Raw genomic sequence first — 23,868 nt, 5'->3', positions numbered from 1 at the left:
GCCCGTGGGGTTACAAAGAAGCAGAGGGGTAGAGATCTGAGCTTGCGCCTCCCTCTCCATGGGTCCCTCTCCCCTTCCAACAGGACGCACCTCCCAACTAGGCAAGCCATTCATTCATTCATCCAAATGATGTCCGCTGAGGGGCAGGGCCTCAGCGTCCCCATCAGTAAAATGGAGAGAGTAACAGTATCTTACTGGGTTTTAGGGATCACTGATAAAACCTGCATAGCATAGCCCCTGGCAAGAGGAAACACACTAATCACATATGAGTAGCCGCTGCACGGTCACTACTATGACTAACTGCCTGGTCCTGGCGACTCGGAGATCCCTGTACTCCTAAGCCTTCCAATCTGTGACATCCCGGGCTCCCGGCTGGCCAGCCAGTCCTCAGTCTCTCTGCATCGTAAAGCACCACCTGCCCCAGGGTGCATGGGTTCATCCAGCATTAATCACCCCACACTGGTAGACTCTGCTCTACGAGGTGAACCCACCTCTATCTTTAATTCCTATGCTGTCTTACAGCACCCACCCCATAAAAACTGCACAGACCCCCGGAATGTGCCCAGCCGCTCTAGCCTGTCCCTTTGCTCACTGTTCCCTCTGCTCATTCCCACCACCGACCTGCCACCCTCATCTCCATCAGTCTCCATCCAGATGCCTGTCTCCTACAAAGAAGTCCTTCCTGAAAGTCCCCACCCCCATGATGGCATCCCTTTCTCCGTCCAAACACAGGACAAGACATAAACCTCTCTAAGCAATGTGCTTTGTTCTATGGTGTATCATAATTGTAATACCCCCATTTAACTACGAGTCCCTTGGGAGGGAAGAGTATGTCTGACTTTTCAAGTGCCAGGCCTGAGAGCATTCACTGTGCAAGCACAGTGACCCAGAACACTCAACTTGCACAAATAATATCTGGTGTTCAAGTTATACACCTAATGCTTACCCTTTACGAATACTTGGCATTCAATTTCCCACATCGGTTCCCTTAACTTTTTTGACAAAATCACAAACGAATGTCTGCCAACCTTGGCAAACACTAAACTGAGCTCACTTCTTTCTACCTAAGATGTTTCTGCAGGAGGCTGAAATAGTTTCATGTGCATCTAACAGGTGCATATACATTGACGGGCCCACACAGACCCGGGGTCAGACCTGGCTTTGACACTAAACTCTACTTCCTCCCAGCTCTCTTTATCTGAGACTCCATTAGAGCATCTGTAAAATGGGAATAAACACCTACGCCACAGGATTGTTGTGAAAATTAAATGAGCACTGTGCCCGGCACACAGTAGGGATACAATATCGTTGCAACCAGGAACATATGGGTCCATCTCTTACAACAGATTGGCTTACCCTACTTTATTCCCCACCAGAGAAGACTGCAAGCTTGGCCGACCTGCCACCAACCTCAAACCCAGGAACCAGATGAGACCATGGTCATGTGAATTTCCTTTCTAGGGAAGCAGCTCTGCTCTTGGCACCCTGGAGACCTCAAGGTCTGCTGCTGCATCCCAAGGATGCTGCGGTGGGAGTAGTCATCGCTTCCATGCTCTCCTCTTCCTCTCGGACGCACGTGTAACCCATGTTCCCCAATCTTCCCCTGCACTCGTGTGGCCGAATGTCTGAGTTCCGGCCAACCAAGCGGCCAGACCTACAAACGACTTGGCTGTGGTGGTCATTCTTCCCCATCCCCCCGACAATGAAGGACCTAGGGAAGAGCAGAACCATTTCACAAGAAAAAGAGGGGACACAACCCTCGGGAGACCCCTGCAGGACTGCAAGAACTGGGCTGCACAAAGCCACCCAGATGCCAGGGCTGCATGTTACGGCAGCTAGCCTGCCTGGCGAACACACAGCCCCTTCCATACCCATGGCTCCCCTTCCCTGTGGAGCCTCGCACCGGTGTATGTGGTGGTAAACAGGGTCACCTAGTCCACACAGGGAGCCAACATGCGAGGGAGGAGAGCCAGGCCTGGGTCTGCTCAGACTATATGCTCCAATTTTCAGATATTCTGGACCTCTAAGGAAACTGGCACTGGCCCAGGACACCCAGAGAAGCTAGTAGAAGTCCCGGTGTGGTCTTCCCTCTCCAAATGACCCCACCTGAGCTGGATGCAGCCAGCCCAGCCCAAGGGAAGCACCCAGATGCCTGTCTGATTCCACACACTCAACTCCTATATCTACCAGGGACCAGGCGATCCAGACCATGTGCTTCCCTCCAAAGAGAGTTCACCCAGCACAATCAGTTTAGTCGCTCTGTCCACCCTACCATTTCTGACAGTAGCTTGAAAGCAGTAGAGCCACGAACAAAGGATGCCATGGGAAGGCAGGAGTCTGGGTTTGAATCCCAGGCGGGCTGCTGAGCCAGCTGCAAGGGTCTTTGGGCCACACACTTCCCCTCACTCCTTCCTGGCTGGCAAAACCAGAGGTGAATCAGAGCACTAGTGTGTTCTAGATCCTAGGATCCTTAGAGTGTAGTTATGGACAAAGGGAGCTGCGTTTTCAAAGTTGTGTCGGGCTTTGTCATTTAAGAATCTCTTAACGCACTGCTACAGGGCTATTCTTCACTATTTATTGGGAGGCAGCCAGGTTTGCAAAAAACAAACAAAAAACAAAAAAAGAAAAAACACACAACAGAAGCAACAGAACGGAAGCTTTATGGGGCAAGGAGCTGCCTGTGTATCCCGCACCTCGCACATTCTACATACTCATTAATTTTTTAAACAGATTATAACAGCTCCACAGAGCAGGGGGAAGGAAATTGACAATCATAGAGCATGTACTAGGTGCAAGCCACTTTACTGGGTGATTTCTACAGATGATCTCCTGCCTCAGGGCCTTTGCAATTGCAGTTCCCTCTACCTGGAACGCTCTTCCCCCGGAAGTCCTATCACCCCCTTTCCTGACCACTATGTACAAAGCAGCCCACCACTCGCCCCACCCTGCTTGCTTTTCTCCACAATCCCTGTCATCGGATTTTATAATTACTTGCTCTTAACTTAGTTGTTTGTCCACTCCCACCAACACAGGCTCCATGAGGGCAGGCTCTTGTTTTCTTCCGAGGGCCTAGAAAGGTGACACTTATCTGCTGAATGGAGGCATGAAAGCACCGCCAGGCCTCACCTCACTTACCCTGACATCAATGCTAAGAGGAAGTCTCTCTGATCCTCGCTTTACAGATAAGGACACAGGCTAGGGGGCCTGCCCAAGGTCACCACCTGGGACATTGCAGAGGCAGGATTCAAGCTCCCCTGTCTGATTTCAAAGTCCAGGTCCTCACTCCCCTACTCCACTGGGTCTGCCGTGTTCTCCCTGTGGCCTCACCGCACACCCCAAATGCCAGGATGAGTGCTGTGCACATGAAAGGGGTAACGAAATGGCTACTGAAGTCAGGAACCAATTTCAGCACCAGAAATATTTTCTCTGCCATCTCCTTTGCCTCAATACACACAGCAAACACCTCCCCCACACGCACGTCTCATCACCCTTCGGTTAGGGCTCTGCTGATGTAAGCGAAGCTTCCTTTCAAAATGCGCACAGTCTCCCTCGGTGCCTGTTGAATACACTGGGTGGTTCATCACCAGAGCCAGGAGCAAGGAAGAGAAATTCTCACTTCCTCTCTTTCTCCACCATGGGGCTGGGTGTCCTGGCTTCCATCCTGGGGAAAGCAGGAAGTCGGGAACAAAAAGCAGTGCCCTCAGGTGGAGCTGCACAGACCCTTGTCCTGTGGGTGGAAGTCAGCGTGTCTTTGTCAGAGCCCCCGGTCACCTGTGTTCCTTCAGCTACAGGGAAGATGAAGTGGCCAGACCCTCTGAGGGGGATCCCTGGTTGGTGACCTTTCACCAGAACAAAGCATGACTCCAGGTAGCAATAACTCCAGGAAACACTGCCCTTCCCTCTTCAAAAGGAGGCTCAGTTCCCCCATCCCAAAGAATTAAGCAAAAGAACATCAAAATAGAGACAACACCATTTAGTAAAAATAGAAAATGTTTTCTTTCAAGGAACAAGAGTGTATTAGTCTGTTTCCATGCTGCTGATAAAGACATACCTGAGACTGGACAATTTACAAAAGAAAGAGGTTTAACGGACTCACAGTTCCACGTGGCTGGGGAGACCTTACAACCATGGTGGAAGGCGAAAGGCACGTCTTACATGGTGGCAGACAAGAGGAGAATGAGAGAGCTAGGCGAAAGGGGTTTCCCCTTATAAAACCATCAGATCTCATGAGACTTATTCACTACCATGAGAACAGTATGGGGGAAAGCGCCCCCATGAGTCAATTATCTCCCACTGGGGCCCTCCCACAATACAAGGGAATTATGGGAGCTACAACTCAAGATGAGATTTAAGTGGGAACACATCCAAACCATATCAAACAGGCTGGGACTAACCTCAATGCCTATCAACAGGGGAGGATCTACCTACATTACTGTGCTACACTTCTGTGACAGAACACTATGCAGCAATGAAAAAGAATAAGGCAGCTGCACACGCACGGAGGGTCTCCAAAATATTCTGTCCATTGAAGAATCATGGTAGACAGCTGTGTGCATGCATGTCCAGATACACAAGAAATGAGCAGCAGTGTTTGCCTCCAAGGAGGGCCACTAGCGGCTGTGTGGGCGTCAAGTAAGGGAAGCTTCATTCTGCATTACATACCTTGTTACACTAATCAAATCTACCTGATGCATACATGAGTATTTCGATTTTTGTAATTTATTTTAAGGAACTAGACTATGCCCCCTAAGGAATTTTTCTTAAACTGCTGGCAAGAATTTCATTGCCTTCCCACCTATGAGACCTGCTAAATACCCCCAACTTTCCCCAATGCACTACTGATCTCAGGGAACTCTCTGGAGGCCACCCATTTTTAGGTAACAATAATCCCTTCCATTTGTGCAGAAAGTCATGAAGCTTTTTCAGGGCAATTAGCAAAACAGGAATTGGAATCCTGGTCACTGTACACTGACTATACTAGTAGGTGCTTCTCTATCCTCTCCAATCCTTACAGCAACCCTAGACATGAGGTGCTCTCCCTAAGGATGGAGGAAAAACAGGCCCAGCAAGGGAAAACAAAGCACCAAAAGTCACACAGCCAGGAAACTGCACCCTCCAAATCCAGATCCAGCGCCATGAGAACGCAAAACCCAAATCTATTCTGCCCCACAGCGGAGATGCCCCATATCAGGCTGCCTCACTTAATCTCATGTATTCCTTTGATCAAAGGTGTAAGCTGACCCCCTGCAATGTCCATGCCAACAAAACACCAATCGGGTACCCTCAAGACGAGTCAGTCCTGGCTGGCAGCAGTTGAGGTGCCCTGGGACAGCTCTGCCTTCTACCAGGTCCCCCTGAGCCCTGCCCAGGACAGTGCCCCAGAAATGCCCTCTCTCACTGCCCAATGAGACACTAAGGAGGAGGGAGGGCCGCCACACCAGTCAATCTGTGGGCCAAGCAGCCCAAGCCAGCAGCAACTGCCACCTCTGTCACCCACTTGCAGGAAAGCTCAGCCACATGCAGTGAAATGCCTTCTACCTGGACTGGCATGATGTTGCCATGGCCGGAACAGGCATCTCAGATTGCACCAGGCAAATGGGAGCATCAAAATTTACTCCTTCCTTAAAATGCACTTACTTATTACAGCCTGGGAAAGGCAGACCACGTTTGCAATTTACAGAGAATTTTGACTTTTTCTCCTCTCTGTCTCAGCCCCTCCCCTCCACCACCTCCAATCAGACAAGTTGTCTCCGAAACAATTTTGATACACTCCAAAATCCTCCTATGACAAATGGCATGGAAAGGGGGGGAAAAATCTCTGTGTTTACTGCCACGAAAAACATCAAATAAATTAAAGGCAGGCTAGGCACATGGGGGGAAGGGGGGTATGTGACAAAAGTGAAAAACCAATTAACAATTAACATGCGTGCACGTGAACACAGATGAGTTCTGGTGGGATATGTGACTACCCTGGAGGACACAGATTTCAATTCGTAAGCAGAAACCAAGCCATGTGGATGTGTAACTCTTAGCTCAGCAAGTGACACACAGTAGGCGTGCAGTAAGCCTGTGCTAAACAAAGTTCGAGTTCAGACAACAGCTGCTCCCTACCAAGAAAACACCAGGCTAAAGAAACCGATGAGAATTAAGGTGGCTTCTCCTTTTCCATCCATAACAAGATGTCCGGAAACACTGCAATCAAACAGCAGAGTGGTGAAAATTTAAAAACAAGCCACTGATGAATTATGGCTTGAGAATAAAGAACACTACTGTCACCTGTGCCCCAACCCCTGAATAAAGGACTTTCTGAGTGGATCCACCATTCTGAAATACCGTGTGCCACACTGTCTTAAAAGTAAGATGAAATAAAAAGTAGGCAGCTTATTTGTACTTCTGTGGTGCAGAAGAAACAAAGCCTACAGACAAAGCCCTCTGCCCACAGACAAACATGTCTAGCAGGTAATCAAATTCAACCCACAGACGAGAACACCAAAATGGATTCTGGTCCTGCCGAACCCGGCCGCTTATTCAGAACCCCTGGCTGCCCTGGCTGTCATTTACAACCAACACGACCATCACCAGCCATGAAGAGCCAGTGAGGCCCACGGACTGGGAAGTTTGGGTACAAAGAGGGAATAGGGCACCACATTCAGGCCACAGCCTGGGCAGACAGGCCCTTCCCCACAAAGGTGCAGTCCTGGGTCCCCCAGGGAGGGGGCCCTGGCCTCCCTATCTCCCCTCCCAAGTCAGCTGTCGCCTATCTGCTTCCTCCTTTGTTTACGAGCATTTCGGATCCAAAGTCTCCAAGCACAGGGTGCATCAGACCTGGCGGCCGTCATAAGCCACATTAGGCACGCTGTTGGCTCTGCAAGGATTTAATCAGTAACTGGCCCAGGAGACCAGGGCAGGGCAAGCTCCGACCTGATCCCACAGGAGGCAAAGTTTACAGGCAGGCTGGGTGGGTGAGGCTGCTGGCTCCACCGGTAAGACAACCTGGAGGACTATCAGGTCCCTTGGACCCCAGACTAAAAGGTGTACCTAGCTGGTGTCACCCAGCAGGTGGGACTGGGAGCCCCAGTATGCCTGCATCCCAGCCTGATGCAGATGTGCTCCTGGAATCCTGGTCTTAAATCTCTCAGATTCAGTTAATTGGATCAATGGAGACACACTGCAGAAGGTTTGGGCAAAAAAGAGTATTTGGTTTGTTTATTGGTTTGAATCCCTATCAATCACCCTGGGTCTTGTTCCTGAAGCCCATACAATTAACCAGATAATTACCAGATGATTGATTCTGAGCTGGGCTGTGTAGACGGCTTAAAATACGGATGACTGACATTTCAAGTAAGGATATGACTCTATAGGAAACATACTTGGAATATCGGGAGCTCAGGGCTGCGCCAGGGGCTGCTGCGAAGCCACAGGACTGCAAAGGGTTTTTGTTCTAGGGAACTGCACTCAAATTCACCTTTGTTTCATTTGGGCTCATATTTCTCAATAGAGTGCTTGGGCCGCACTATGAAACGCAGACAGATTACATAATGTCCAGGCCTCAGGGAAACCCCACAGGGGCTCCGCTGCTTCCCCGAGAGCCTGGACACCAACCAGGTGTCTCATGATGGAACAAGAGCCCTGGTGGCAGTCCCAACCTCACCTCTCCCCCGGAGGCCAGCGCTCCAGCCAGGCCGGCCCTCACAGCCCCACCTCCAGGCTCAATGGCCCTGAGGCAAGGCCCCCTGGAGCCCACCAGAGGGCAAGGGTAAGACTTAAGGACACCCCCCGCCTGCAGTGCTTGGTGACGAAAGGCAGCGGAAAGGGGATTATGCCAGTCCATCGGACACTTCCTTATAGTTCCTCTTGCCACATTTCCTAACACCAGAGCATGGCTCTGCCAAGAAGAATCTTGCTCCATGGATAAGCCTCAGTCCCCAGTACTAGACAGGTGCTTTCCGGAGAGGCCCACGCTACCGATGGTGCCACCCACCTGGGCTGGCCAAGGTGAGCAAGGGGCCTCTGGCTATTCATGTCTTTCTTCCTTCCCTCTTTCTCTCAGATATACCTCCTGAGCAATCGGAGGTAAGTGGGGAGCCATTAGCCTCGAGAGCTGGCTTTCCGTAAACTGAGGACGGTAGCAGCGGGACACTCACTCCTGGCTTCTCCCAGGAGGAGAAGGGGCTCCTCCTGGCCTTCCCATGGCAGGTCACTGTTCCTTCTAACCATTTTCCTACTCCACCACCAACAACCCTTCATTTTGTGGACTGTAAGAGAAAAAAAAAAAAAAAAAAAAAGCCCGATAAAGTCCCCCTGAGCCAGGTGAAAATTCTGAAGCCAGATCTGGGGTCTCCGGAATCCAGGCAGGGGGCACCGCGGTCACCAGTTCCTCCCCACATCAGAAACACTCTGTACTGGCAAATTTTCGGAGGCTCTCTCCCCCTCCATCCATTGGAAAGCCAAATGCTGCGGCCTGTGGCGCGGGACGGGTTTGAGAACATGCACCAGCCTGACCGGGGATTGGGCCGCCTCCCCACGACCAGCAATCCTCCCTGAGAAAGGAGTCTTTGCAGATATTGCACCAACGTGCCCACAGGAAAGAGAAAATAGGTGCTCTAAGCATGTCAGACCCCAAATTCAGAATAAAAGTCCTCGAGGGCTGCAATGCTCTGGGGTGGGGGGTGGGAGACTGGTTCAAGGAGTAGGATTCTTCAGCTAACTTTTCCCCCCTCCCCATTCCTTGGGGCATGTGTCATGGCCTGTGACACACCGCCAAGTGAACATGGATGCCAGGGAAATGTCTACACACGCTACACGTTTGTGACATGCCATGTAAGCGACACCCTATTTCCTGGCTGGGTTTTCTTGGCACAGGTGTGGGCAGGCAGTGGATTCGGCCCCCTCCCACTGCGCTTAGTAAACAGGATCACGGTGGCCCCAGGGAGGAGTGTGCATTCTGGGGAAGACAAGCTACCCCTCCAGTGAGGATGGGACCCCCACGGCAAGGCTCAGGCCCAAGCCACAGCCGGTATTTGAAACTGTCCTTGTTTCAAAACACAAAGCATCCTGTTCAGGCTCCTACCCGCCACCCCTACTCTCCCCTCGACCCCACCACAGCTGTCTTTCTCCACGTACGAAGAAGGCCACCATTTGCAGATCTGATTTCAGAAACAGATCAATGGTTTTTCCTCTCCGACTCATCCAGCTGACCCAGTCCTACCCATGTATTAAAAAACAATAACAAAATTAAACCTCCAGCAACAAAACACACACGTATACACACACTCTACAGACAATGCCAGACCCAGGGCTCCACCAAGCAGCTTCTAGGCTAGAACTCGACCACCGCTGGGTCCTGAGATATTCCAGGACCACTGCCCCCTCCCCCTCCACTTCCAACCTCTCAATGTGCGAATGAGATTTTCAGAAAGGGAAGCACCCCGTTCTGCCTGCCAGCCCTGGCAGGAAAGAGAATAAAGGACGGGTAAACCAAACAGAGGAACTGGCTTCTGGAAATTCTTTGGGTTTGGGGGTTTGGAGGTTTTGTTGTGTTGTTGGTTTTTTTTTTTTAATTTGAGGGGTGGTATTTTGTTTTCCCCTCCCCCACCCCTCAGATCCAGATGGGCCAGGGGCTTCCAGAGAGAACCCCCACCACCATCAGGGCCCAGTGTCGGGTCCATCCTCGAGTCCCAGCCACCAGAAACACAAGAGCTGGGGACAGAAGGTCCCCAGACACCCAGCCTGGCGGTGGGCCAAGTCTCCAGCATTTTAAGGGTCTCTCCCGAGCCCGGTCGGCTGGTTTGGGCTTCAGACTCCAAAATCGAGCCCCGCGAGCAGGCCAGGAGCGAGGCGCCCTGGTTCTCCCCGTTCCCCCGGCACCCCCCACCTCCCCCCAGGCCCTTGGGCTCCAGGTGCAGCACCAGGGGGCAGCCAGGGAGGGCGCATCTCGGGCCCCGAGGGGAGGCGGGGGTGCAGCCGCGCAGAGCCACTCACCGTGGCGGACGCCAGGCTGTTGTCGGCCAGCGTTAGGTGGTGCGGCTCCCAGCGCCTCAGGAATTTCGAGGTGAGGATCTTGCTGAGAAAGGTCCGCGGGTGCCGGATGACACAGACCTGAATGTCGCCCTCCTGCAGCAGTTTGTACCTCATCCCGTTGCAAAGCAGAAGAGCCCGGCGGCAGGGCACGGCGCCCATCTTCGTGCCCTCGGGGGCCGACACGTCGCCCCCCAGCAGCGGCTTGGTCTCCTCGATCTGCCGGGGGTCGCCGCCGCCGCCCGAGCTACTGGTCACATCCATGGCCGCGCCGGGGGACGGGGCTGGGGGCGGGGAAAGGGGGCTGTCCTGGGCTGCTGGGGCGGCGGGGCCCCCGGATACGGCGGCCCGCACCCCCCCACCCCCCGGGAAGGTGGGGGGGTGTGGGGCTGGGGGCGCCCGCAGGGGAGGGGGCGCTGCCCGCGGGGGGCGGCGCGTGCGGCGAGCTGGGCCGGCCTCGGCGCTTCCTGCGGGGCTCCGGGCTTCCTCCTAGCTCGTCGGGTGCATGCTCGCGGCGGCTGACCGGGCTCGGCGGGCGGCGGGGAGGGGCTGGGCAGGCCGAAGGCGGGCCGGGGCCAGGCGCGGAGGGCGGGCGCCGGGGTGGGGGCGGCGGGGTGGGGGCGGGCGTGTCTCGGGGCCCCGCGCCGCCGCGCTCGTGTGTACGGAGCGTGTGTCCGCGCGGCCGTCCGGGCGAGAGTGGCCGCGGGCGGGGCGGGCCGCGCGCTGGGCTCGCGGAGCCCGGGGCGCCCGCGCGATTGGTCCCCGCAGGGTCATGTGCCCGCCCCTCTGACGTCAATGGCGGCAACGGCGGCGGCCGCGGCGGCTTTGGCCTCTCGCGGGCGGAGTCCGCGGTCCGGGCGGGGTCGCAGCCCACGGCGGGGAGGCGCGGCCCGACGGGAGGGGCAGCCTCTGGGGAGGGGGCTGAGGCGGGCGAGCCCCGCAGGGCCCCCGCCCGCCCCGCCCGGAATGTGGGGAGGGGGCGGGGCGCGGGGGCGGGGCGCGTGACGTCACACCAGCCGCGCCCCCGCGGGTGCCCGGGCTGGAGCCCAGCCCGGCTGCTCGAGCGAGTGGGCCCGCGCCTCGCCCACCCCCGCCGCCCCCGGGCCGGACTCGGACGGGTAAAGAAGGGTACCCGAGGGCCGGGGGCTGGGTGGAAGCACGGGGACTGGATCCCTCGACCCCTGACGCCCCCTCCGCGGTCCAGGCTGCCCGGCGGGCTGGCCAGATGGGGCCGTGGGACGGGGACGCCTCCCCGACTGAAAGTGTCCCCGCGGTGATCCGAAGGATGAGCCCACCCTGCCCTGTCTCTCACTGCGGGACCCGGCCGGCCTCGAACCCTGGCCTTTGGTGTCTGCTGGCTTTGGCCTTGGGGGTCCTCAAACCTTCTGGGGAGAGGGACGGTCCCCCCATCCCCCTTCTTTCTTCTGCTCCTGGAGACAGAGCCTCTTCTAGGAACCCAATTAAAGCCACCTCAACCTACACAGCGACCCCTCTTGTGCGCACCCCAGTAGCTCCCCGTGCTTTACCTTCCCTGGGACCCCACCTGGCCATTTTATCTGAGTTCACAGGCCCAGCACCAGCCCACGAGAGAACCATACTCAATTCTCTTGTGACCCGGGGCATCAGGAACTGCAGCCTGGATGCGAAAAGCTCCCCTTCTGCCATCACAGGCAGCCGGCACTTAAGGCAACCTAGCAAATGCTCAGCTCCTCAGCCAGGTATTCTTACCTCCACGTGCTCCTGCAGCTAATAACGTTAAAACCCTAGATTTTTGCCTTTTTAAGTGAAGGTGCCTCTGTAGTGAACACATGAATGTGTGCAGCGTGTGTTGAACTGTGTCGTGAACACTGAGGAATATCCACAGCATCTGTGCCGTTGGTGGAAATTATTCACACCCCCTCTCCCAAAAACAGGCAGCATGAAGGTGCTCCCCAGGGGACCCTCTCGCTGAGCCTGGCCAGGGTTTCAGGCAGGGGGTGAAAGGCAGGTCCCAGGCTGCATCCCTCACCAAAGAAGACTCACATCCAGCCTGCCCAGGAGATGCCTCCTGGGGAAGGCACAATTAGATTAGAAATTTAGAAATTCATTAGCTCCCCACAATTTGTTGCCATTTCCTTCAAGTTTTGAGCTTGAGCAGCCTTGAGAAAACCACCAAGCATGAAGGGGCAAGCCCTAGATATGTGGGTGTTGGGGGGTGGTTGCGGCCAAGAAACCCCCCAGTCCATTAAGGGGATGGGATTAGATCCTTTGTTCAAATTTGTTCATTGAGCTCCTGCTGTATGCTGGTCACAGGCCAGGCACTAGGGTATTAATAGTAATGACTATAATAACCACAGTGGCCAGAGACTTCCTATGTGCTAAGAATTTTGTACGCACACATCATTTTCTTCTCACACCCTATGACATAGGTGCTGTCCTCATCCTCAGCCACAAAACTTGGAAGTCAGAGTCCAGAACAATAACAGACATTATGCTTGGTGCTCCAGGAACAGAAAGGGGGATGTCTAACGCAGTGTGGGGGACCAGGGTACTCTAAGAGTTCTTTAGGAATCAACTAAAGAAGGGGATAGGTGCTCCAGGAAGAGGAAATGGCTCCTACCAGGGCAAAGAGATGGGAGGATGCTCAGTTATTCAGGAAACTGAAATCACTTGCCATGGAGTGCAAGGTCCCTGGAGGAGGTGGAGCAGAGACGTAGGCAGTGAGCAAGCAGCGCCCTGAAATGCAAGCCCAGGAACTAGAGCAGTGGGGAGACACCACAGGGGCCATGCAAAGGACTGACTTGTACATGGCTTCTTCAAAAGTCTGCAGTGTGGCACGGATGAGCATTGCAGCGGAGAAACGTAGAGGCAAGGCGGCCAGTGAGGAAACTGTCATGCCCACCTCCCCCCACAGAAGGAAGCAACAAGGGCTAGCACAAAGTCACTGGGTGGAGTGGCCCAGTGGCAAGCAAAGCAGCCGCTGTCCACTTCGGGGACATCCGTGGACACCCCTCTACCCATACAGGGCACAAAACTCCAGTAGAAGGAGCAGATTTAGCAGGATGCAAATCCCTGATATATTCCAAGACCATTCCAGACATCCTCAAGGCAGCGCAGTACAGTGGTTGATTTGTAAACATTAAGTAGGACGTACCGTGATAATAACGACTGGTACCCAAACGCCAGATACTATGCTGGAGGCCTTACGTATTTGTTCTCATTTATTCCTCCCCACCAGCCTAGGAGGTAGGAACTATTACCATCCGCATCTTAAGAGTGAGGAACTTGAGGCTCAGACAGGGTCAGACAACTATCAGGATCCAGCCGAGGTTTGAACCTCAGATTGTGTTCGACCTCAAATTCCATGTGCTTCCCAGTCCTCTGGGAATTTAGGAAGACATTACAAATGTCTATCTTTGTAATGTTGTCCTGAGCAGGCATTCAGGAATCAAGTATTGAATTCAATCAATCTCATCTTTAAATAGCAGTATTTCTTGAATATAGTTTCAAATCAGTGAAATGGAGCCCCCAAGACACTGCAAAGAAAGTTCCTGAGGGCTGAAGCCAGAAGCGCCTGTCTGGCAACAGCACTAGCTCAGTGCCTGGACAAAGCTGGGGTGCAGCAAATACACAGTGATTGATTGTCAAAAACATACTCCTTGGTGCTTAGCAAAGGTCCAGCCACAGGATTGGGTCAGTAAGTTGCGGGGGATGAGCTGGGATGGCGTTAGTACTCAGTCTGTGACAGTGTGACAGTCGAGTCCACAGCCTGCTGGACTGGGACTTGGCTAACTCATTGCAGAGCCCCTCCACCTTCCACTAACCCAGGCTCCCAACCTAGAAAGGAATCTGAATCCAGCCATCAGATTCCATCAGAGCACCATCCCTGGAGCTCCCCAAATTATAGGAGACACAAGCCCGTCGAGCTCCCGTGGATGGACCATGTCCCCGAGTTGTGCTCAGTGCCCTGGAACTCCAGACCCTCCAAAGAATGATCCGAGCCTCTAAGAGTCTCCCTTTCCAACACTGAACTTGAGAAGCTTACGGAGTAGCAGGAAGGGCACGGTGGTTCACGCACCCTTCACTCCCCTTGGGTTCTCGCAGGCTCGTTCACTAACCAAAGGCCAGTTCACCAGACAAACCTGTCATTTTCTGCATTCTTTGCTAGCGGTGTGTCCTGCTTTGAGCCAGCTTCCAAAGGATGACGTCTGCCCTCACCTGAACTACCACCTTCGTTCAACAGCCCACTGTGGGGTCACCCCGGGCCACACTGGTGGAGGACTCCCTCAGTCAAGCTCAGTGCGGGGAGCTGGGATGTCATACTGAATGGTAAAGTGCCTTCACGGGCACAGTCTCAACTCAAGTTCTCTGAGGTGTCCCCTGTAGCTAACTCACAAGGGAAAGACAGACCCGCTACCCCGGCTGCCATTAAGGAATTTGATGAGGTGGCAAAGTCCCTGTTGGGGAGGAGAGCAACGGAGCTGAGGGGCAGCCTAGGAGAGGTTGAGCTGAGGCGCCTTCCAGCAGCCACACCTGTAAGTGGATGTTCCCGCTGCTCCCATGAGGGCAACATTTTATGTGCTATGGATCTGTAGTACCCAACACCGTCCCTGGCCCTCAAGTAGGTGCTAATAGGTGCTAATAAACAGGTGTTTAATGGAATCAAAAGAAAGAATGAATGAAGTGGGCAAAGTAAATGCATCATGATTATCTGTTGAATGGCTGGATCTAGCTTGGACGTCGGTGTCCTAACCCCTGAGCTACATGACCCTGCTTCATTTATTCTTTCTTTTATTTGATTCCATTAAATATCTGTTTATTAGCACCTGTTTGAGGTCCAGGGCCGGTGTTGGGTACTACAGGTCCATTGCACACAAAATGCTGCCCTCATGGGAGCCTAGCCACTATTGTCATGGGGGGTCAGCAACTCTAGTGAAGGGGCCAGATTCAGCCCATGGACTCGAAAGCCTAAAATATTCACTCTCTGGCCCCTTTTCAGAAAAAGTTTGACAACCCCTACAATAGACATAAATAACTTCAGGAAGAGAGATACCAGCAAAATGTACTAAAATAATTAGGAAATTATGAGTTGTATTACCTTTTTAAAAATTTAACTGGCTGTTTAACAACCAGCGGTCTCCAGTGGAGATCCACTCCAGCCTCTGCACAGCTCTCTCTCCTTGCCCCACCCCACCATGAAATGGTGCACAAACCCCAATGCACTGCACTGTACCCTCCAAGCGGGCAGGGTTCATTCTGGTTTTGCTCACCACTGTATCTAGGGTCGTGTTCAATAGTCAGCCTGCTGAAAAAAGGAAAGCCTGATCTATAAAGTTTGACAATTTCCCTGGTGCAAATACAACCATGGCCAATTATTGTACAAGCTACCAACATGTGTCCTTGGACATGGAGTTAGGAAGACATGCACCCCACGGCAGAGTTTCCACCACAGAGATACAATACACCAGCAAGGGGTCAGATTCAGCCCATGGACTGCAAAGCCTAAAATATTCACTCTCTGGCCCCTTTACAGAAAAAGTTTGGCGACCGCTACAATCGACATAAATAACTTCAAGAAGAGAGATACCGGCAAAATGTAGTAAAATAATTAGGAAGTGATGAGTTGCATTACGTTTTAAAAATATTTAATTGTAACTTTACATGACTTAATTTTTTTTTACTGGCTGTTTGACAACCAGCTTGCAAAATTTCTGAAAAATTAACAATCAGCTGTCATGAGCCATTACAGGTCGGCTTCAGGACACCGCTGCTTGTTTCTCCAGGGCATGGCACAAAGTAAATGCACCATGATTATCTGTTGAATGGCTGGATCTAGCTGAGATGCCAATGTCCTAACTCCTGAGCTACATTACGCTGCTTCATTCTTTCTTTTATTTGATTCCATTAAAGACCTGCTTATTAGCACCAATTTGAGTGGCAGGGGACTTTGCTGGATACTACAAATCCATCATACATATGATGCTGCCCTCATGGGAGCTCACAGTCACGTGGGAAAGCCAGACGCCCTCACAAAAAATCATCACAACCGCCCCCCAAAAAAGTATGCCAAGAAATAAACAAACTCTCTGCTCTTTTGCTTGCCAGCTGTATATGTCTTTGATTGATTTACTGTCAAGTGGAGTCGTCATAGTACCTTCCTCCCAGTTGGCAGAAATTCAGTGAGACGATCAAGCCGAGCCCAGAGTAAGCGCTCACAATAGTGTTAGCTATTTCACATCACCACCGTTATTTCAGAACCCGTATTGGCAAGACCCTGGCAATGGGCCCTCCATCTAGACCACCTCTCTGAATCTTTCCCACTCGCCTAGCAACTGGGTGTAGACACTCTAGACACAGCATCTCTGCAGGATTGGAAGCAGGGTTTTGAACTTGGGCGCTATTCACATGTGGAATGGATGACACTTTGTGGCAGGCAGCTGTCCTGTGCAGTCTGAGATGTTCCGCACCATCCCTGGCCTCTACCTGTTGGATGCTAGGAGCATCCGCAAGTCATAGCAACCAAAAATTTCTCCAGACCTTGTAGCTGGGACTACAGGCGTCCGCCACCACGCCCGGCTAATTTTTTTGTGTGTGTGTATTTTTTAGTAGAGATGGGGTTTCACCGTGTTAGCCAGAACGGTCTCGATCTCCTGACCTCGTGATCAGCCCACCTCGGCCTCCCAAAGTGCTAGGATTACAGGCATGAGCCACCGCGCCTGCCTTTGTCACCTAGGAGGCAAAATCGCCCCTGGTTTCAAGGAAGATGTTTATTTCTCCCTCTCAGCTGGCAGAGGATGCTGTGGTGTCAGCCACCCCCTCATCAGTCGTCCTGTGGGTCACAGTCTCGGGGAGATCATATTGTCCACACTTGTGCCCTGACACGTTCCTCCTTAGATGCCACTTTACGGGGTCTAGTAGCAAACTCGCTCCTAGCCAACTTTATCAGACCGTCAAGGAACATAGGGCCCCACAGGATGGCACGAGATGCAATTTGTATTAAGTCGTGGTTTTGGAGTCTGTTTAATGGCTTGAGGCTGCGTGTGTAATAAAATGTCAGAAACCAAAAGCAGGCAAAAAATTGTTCCTAAGCAGTCTCAATTTCCTAGCTACCCATGACACTGTTGCTTTGGGGGATTCTTCAGAATCTGAATACTCTGTCTCAAAATTACATCAGTCAGGAGAGCATTTCTGAACCTCATTTATAACAGGCATCAGGTACTAGCATAAGGGAACAGACACTCCGTACTGATGGCATTTAATGTGCTGATCAAATAATAAAATGTGCTCATTCTCCCGGTGTAAAAAGAGGAGTCGTGTTTTGTGAAATTGGTGAACGTCCTCCTCCCTCTTCTGGGCTGATGTGAAGCCAGCCCATTCTCTAGCTCCAGCAGTGGGAAGGGAGGAGAGGGGAAGGTGATTCACGTTCAGCCGCCTGTGATGCTGGGGAGCCGAATGATAGCTCCCCACCCTCTCTGCTTACAGGAGATGAGGGAGGGCAACAAGCGAACATGAAGTGCCAGCCTCTCCCCCTTCCCTTCTCACTGTCACCAAATAAATAAGTCTGGAGTTGCTAAGAAAGTACTACAGAGGACTCAGTGCTTTCCCAGAACTAATATTTCTTACAATCGATTGATTGATTGCTTTTCCTACATACACCAAAACAATAGTGGTTATCTCCAGAGAGATGGGATTATGGGCAACTCTTTGTCCTATTTATTTGTTTAAAGACAAGAGTCTCACTCTGTTGCCCAGGCTGGAGTGCAGTAACGTGATCTCAACTCACTGCAATCTCCACCTCCCAGGTTCAAGCGATTCTGCTGCCTCAGCCTCCCGAATAGCTGGGATTACCGACACCCGCTACCACACCCAGCTACTTTTTGTATTTTTAGTAGAGATGAGGTTTCACCATGTTGGCCAGACTGGTCTCAAACTCCTGACCTCAAATGATCTACCCACCTCGGTCTCCCAAACTGCTAGGATAACAGATGTAAGCCACTGCGCCCAGCCTCTTTTCCTTTTGAAATCAAGGTTTTGTTTGGTTTGGTTTTGGGGGACTTTTTTGAGACAGTCTTACTCTGTTGCCCAGGCTGGTGATACAGCAAAACTCTGTTTGCAGTGGCGTGATCATGGCTCACCTCCTGGGCCCAAGCAATCCTCCCACCTCAGCCTCCCAAGTAGCTGGGACTGCAGGGACACACCACCACACCTGGCTAATTTTTTATTTTTTATTTTGTGTTTTCGTAGAAACAGGGCCTCAATATGTTATCCTGGTTGGACCCAAACTCCTAGGTTCAAGCAGTCCTCCACCTGAGCCTCCCAAAGTGCTGAGATTATAGGTGTGAGCCTACCACACCCAGCCAAATCAACGTTACTGGAGTATACTTTGCATATAATAAGCTTCACGCATTTGGCCAGGCACAGTGGCTCATGCCTGTAATCCTAGCACTTTGGGAGGCTGATGTAGGAAGATTGCTTGAGCCCAGGAGATCATGACCAGCCTGGGCAATGTAGTGAGACCCCATCTCTACCCCCTGCCCCAAAAAAGCACCCATTTTAAAAGAACAGATTGACAAGTTTTGACACATATATACACACCTGTGACCACCACCTCAATCAAGACATGGACCTGGAACTTTCCCACAGACTCAAAAAATATCTTCTGCTCCTTTGTAGTTGATCGCTGTCACCCACTGCCAGCCCCAGGCAATCCTCGATCTGCCCTCTGTCACTGTAGATAGTTTTACCCTTTGTTGAATGTCACATACATAATATCAAAAAGTATGCATTCCTTTTCTTCTGACTTCTTTGGCTCGGTATAGAAGGATTTGCGATTCATCCACATTGGTGATTGTATCCTTGTCTGTTCCGTTTTGTTGCTGACTAATATATCCATGACACAGATATCCCTCTTATGAGTAAGTTTTGTTTTCAATTCATTTTAATTTTTTTAATGCCATTTATTTTTAAAGAAACTCACAGAGACTTCACGAAGAGCTCAAATGCCAGGCTGCCGTTGACTCGTGGACATGGGGCACGGCTACACAGAATGGAAGGCCATGGATCATATTTTTTAAAAATAAAAAACACTGTGGGGCAGGGCACAGTGGCTCACGCCTATAATCCTAGTACTTTGGGAGGCCAAGGTGAGATGATCACTTGTGTCCAGGAGTTTGAGACCAGCCTGGGCAACACAGGGATACCCCATCTCTACTAAAAATAAGAAAAATTAGCCAGGCGTGGTCACACACGCCTGAAATCCCAGCTACTCAGGAGGCTGAGGTATAAGAATCGCTGGAACCCAGGAGGAAGAGGTTGCAGTGAGCCGAGATCGCATCACTGTACTGCAGCCCCGGAGACAGAGCGAGATCCTGTCTCAAAAACAACAACAACAACAACAAAAATCCACTGTGTTTTTCAGATTAATTACATCTGTCTCCTACACCAGTTTTAGCAGTGAGGCTGCTCAAATTGACCAATTTAAATGTGATTGCCTTTCTTTCCTCTCCATCATCTCTGAGTCAGTTGCCAAGAAGCAATGAAAGGAAGGAATTGGGGAGGAGAAGTGGTTTACACTTGTGGAGCAGGTACCCATCTTCCAAAACTCACCCACACCCCCATTTGCATGGGTCAGTCTAGACAATCCTCAAATAGGGATGGGTGATGATATCACCCCATTTTGCAGATTAGGAAGCTGAGGCAAGGTCAAGGGTTCATCTAAAACCCCACAGCAAGAGCAGGGGGCTGGGGGGTGCAGGAAACTCCATCCAGGGACTCCAGGTAGAAAAGCAAAGACATCAAGAGGACAGACCTTAGATTTGAAGCCCAGGTCTCCGTTGTCTTCAGCTGGATTCTGCCAACCAAATCTCTTAATCTCTCTGAACCTCAGACTCCTATCTGTGAAATAGAGATTGAATTGCGATACAACTGAGCTAAGCAGATAATGCATGAAGGTGCTCAGGACAAGATGTCGGAAGAAGTCAGTTCTCAATATAATGGTAGGGAGAAATGGCTTCTCAACCCTTGGGCTCCTTCCTTGAGCTACAGCATGAAGTTGGAACTGACTCCAGCCTGCCTGGGCTGAGAAAAAAGGAGTGGATATTTTCTTGTAGCTCCAGGGAGCAGAGCCTCACAGATGCAAAGAAGCGAGGAGAAGGCAGACAAAAGTCTCCGGATGCCTCTGTTGCAATAGTAACTAATCAGAGCAGATTAAACAAAGAATAGACATGAGTTGTTAGGAGTCACGGGTGCCCCCCAGGGCCCCAGTGGTGTGAAGGTAGCCAGCCCAAAAGGGGCCAAAGATCCAAGGACCCACGGGCCTTCTCTGTACTTCATGTTTCTGTTTATCTCTGGGTTAGTCTGACTTAATTTGCTATGTTACTTTTGCAGGACAGGAGGTGGCCACTGGAGTGGGCATCCCAGAATGAACTAGGATCTGTTCAGCGCAGTTCTGAGGGAAGGACTTGGCTTGGGCCAGATACCCACCCCAGCCAGTATCTGAGCCAACATGGACAAATGTGGTTGGTGGTGATCAACCCCTACAGATGAAAAGGATAGTCAAGTGGGTCATTGCGAACTGGGCAGGGCATTTCTTCCTTTTATTAATAATAATAATGGCCGGGTGGCCGGGCGCGGTGGCTCACGCCTGTAATCCCAGCACTTTGGGAGGCTGAGGCAGGTGGATCACAAGGTCAGGAGATCGAGACCATCCTGGCTAACATGGCGAAACCCCGTCTCTACTAAAATTACAAAAAATTAGCTGGGCGTCGTGGCAGGAGTCTGTAGTCCAAGCTACTCAGGAGGCTGAGGCAGGACAAAGTCATGAATCTGGGAAGCAGAGCTTGCAGCGAGTGGAGATCACGCCACCGCACTCCAGCTTGGGCGACAGAGCGAGATTCCGTCTCCAAAAAAAATAAATGAATAAAAATAGTAATAATAATAATAATGGCTGGGTGTGGTGACTCACGTCTGTAATCCCAGCACTTAGGGAGGCTGAGGTGGGCGGATCACCTGAGACCAGGAGTTCGAGACCAGCCTGGCCAACATGGTGAAACCCCCGTCTCTACTAAAAATACAAAAATTAGCTGGGTGTGGTGGCACATGCCTGTAATTCCAGCTACTCAGGAGGCTGAGGCAGGAGAATTGCTTGAAACCAGGAGATGGAGGTTGCAGTGAGCCGAAATCATGCCACTGCACTCCAGCCTGGGCAACAAGAGTGAAACTCTGTCTCAAAAAATAATAATAATAATTAATAATAATAACAATAGCTAAGACCCATATAGGGCTCACCATGGGCCAGCCACTTTAGTAAGCACCTTGCGTGTATTTAATCCGACAAAATGATTAACTTAATTAATGATTTAAATTAATCCTTACAAAAACTTGATGAAGCTTATCTTGTCCATTGTACTACAGATGAGGAAACTGAGGCACAGAGAGGTTAAATGACTGACCCAAAATCACACTTGAACTGGGCCAATCTGATACCAGGCCTGTTCTCTCAGCCACCATGCCATATTGCCTATTTGAGCCTCAGTCGTATTTTCTACAATTCCTGTTAGCCCATGTCTCTCAAAATAAAAAAGATGAGGAAGGGGAAGAATTTGAGACGTGACATTTCACCAAGGCATTTAACAGCAAACAATGGAACACAGGGGCACTTTGCTGGCCATCTCCCTGTTTTTATTTTGACCCAGAGTTAAGGGAGAAGGCACTGCCGTGTTCTCAGGGCCACTCAGGGTCTCGGGCAGCCCCGGGACACTCCCACTGGCCTGTGACACCCTGGGGCCGAGATCCGCAGCCACTAGGCTGTTACCCTGCATCTGCATACAGCAGGTGCTGGATACCGTTTGTGGTTGCTGAGAAAATATGTATCTCGCGCTACAGTTTTCAAAGCACTTCCAAAGACAGGGAAAGAGATCAGTTAAAATATCGTCCCTGCGAAACCTTCAAGAAGGTAATTGGTGGAAGGAATTCACACAAGTGAGCCCGGCGAAAGCTGAATAACCAGGCCTCACGGGAGCAGGAACCGCGGAATCTTCGGAAAGCCTCCTCTCTCTTGTGTTTCTTCCTGCCCTGTGAGCCTGTCCAGCCCCTCGCCTTCCTGACGGGCTGCCTCTGCTTCTGTCTGGCCCTGGGCCCCAAGTGGCCACTTCAGCCCAGTTGCCCAGGGTGAAGCGGTCACCATCTGCTGGTTTTCCACCTCTAAGTGTTGGGATAAGGCGTCTGAAGGGCCTGTGATCTCTTTTTTTTTTTTTTTTTGAGACAGAGACTCGCTCTGTCACCCAGGCTGGCATGCAGTAGCGCGATCTTGGCTCACTGCAAGCTCCGGCCTCCCAGGTTCATGCCATTCTCCTGCCTCAGCCTCCCTAGTAGCTGGGACTACAGGCGTCTGCCACCATGCCCGGCTAATTTTTTTTTTTTTTTTTTTTTGTATTTTTTAGTAGAGATGCGGTTTCACCGTGTTAGCCAGAACGGTCTCGATCTCCTGACCTCGTGATCCGCCTGCCTCGGCCTCCCAAAGTGCTGGGATTACAGGTGTGAGCCACCGCGCCCGGCCTGGCCTGTTATTTCTATACAGCCAGGCCTCCCCAGTCTCAGGTTCCCAGCCCCAGGCTCAAAGAGGAAAGTTATTTGCCCAAAGTCTTCCAGGGAGACGGCCTCAAAGCCAGGTTTCTGTATCAGTTCCATGGAGCTGCCACCAACTAGGGGGCTTTAAACAACTACAAGAAATTTATTTTCTCATAGTTCTGGGGGCCAGAAGTCCAAGAAGAAGATGTTGGCAGGCTGGTTCCTTCTGCGGGCTGTGGGGGAAGTGTCTGTTCTATGCCTCTCTGTGCTGGTGATCTTTGCCATTCCTTGGCTTGTAGACAGACACATCATCGCGATCTCTGCCTTCAAGTTCAAGACGTTCTCCCTATGTGTCTGTGTCTAAACTTCCCCTTTTTATAAGGACACAGTCATCGGATCGGGGCCCACCCTGCTCCAGTATGACCTCATCTTCACTTATTACATCTGCAAAAACCTTATTTCCAAAAAAGGTCACATGCTGAGGGGTAGGGCTTGTATTTTGGGAGCGCACAATCCAATCCATAGCAGAGCCCAAAGCCCACCACAGCATTGCATGTGTTCTGCTCCCAGCTCGGCTTGTTCTCCGTAAGCACGCCCTGCTCGCCGGGCCTCCTCTCAGCCCCCAGGGCGTCGCTCACCCGGTTTTATCTGGGACGGGCACGGACCCAAGTCTGCCCTACTGTCCTCGAGCTCACATTAGAATATTCACAGGGAGCAGTCGTGATTTCTGAGGCTCCACGCTGGGTGCCATGGGCGGGACCTGACTCGACTCTGGGCTGAGCACTTAGGACAGCTTTGTTCAGCTGGACGGGCCATTGTCTGTTTCCCAACCACGCTCCAGTTTCATCAGGCAATTTTAGAGGCATTAAACCTGAACAGCTCACAATGGACTAATGAGTTTCATTCAGCGTGGATGACAATGACCGGTGAATCTGAGCTGGACGGTGTCCCCTCCGCATGAGTGGTTTCACAATAGCAGTGGTTGACAGGTGGCTGGGTCTTGGGCCAGGGATTCAGGCAAGTAGTTTATTTCTCTATTTATTCATTTTTTTCTATTTTGTTTGGCTAAAAATCTTAAGCAGATTTTAGTCAGGGGTTAACTAGGCAAATCTCTCTCAAATGTTAGTTGCAGCTGAGAACCCCTGGATCTGTATGCAAGTGGGAAAGCTGACTCTCATTTCTTCACCTGTGACAGATACCACCAATCAATCGTGGGCTCAACCCTGAAGGCCACAGGGGACTGGAATCCAAGCCTGTGTACCTTAGATTCTGTGTTCATTTCATACCATGATTTGGTGACTTGCA

At 51.6% G+C, this 23,868-nt stretch overlaps 1 protein-coding gene across 1 annotated transcript in view; it reads right to left on the bottom strand.

Annotated features, from left to right (window-relative positions):
• Positions 1-10,729, bottom strand: part of CMIP (c-Maf inducing protein) — a 267,356-nt gene extending 256,627 nt beyond the window's left edge. Inside the window, exon 1 of the mRNA XM_055299683.2 lies at positions 9,982-10,729. Coding sequence (XP_055155658.1) covers positions 9,982-10,281 — 300 coding nt within the window. The 5' untranslated portion in view covers positions 10,282-10,729. The remainder of the gene's footprint in view (positions 1-9,981) is intronic.
• Positions 10,730-23,868: the final 13,139 nt, after the last annotated feature.

This window comes from Symphalangus syndactylus, chromosome 11, assembly GCF_028878055.3.
Source record: "Symphalangus syndactylus isolate Jambi chromosome 11, NHGRI_mSymSyn1-v2.1_pri, whole genome shotgun sequence".
Classification (NCBI taxonomy): domain Eukaryota; kingdom Metazoa; phylum Chordata; class Mammalia; order Primates; family Hylobatidae; genus Symphalangus; species Symphalangus syndactylus.
Note: the sequence above shows the minus strand (reverse complement) of the source record. Positions and strands in the feature narration are given on the sequence as shown.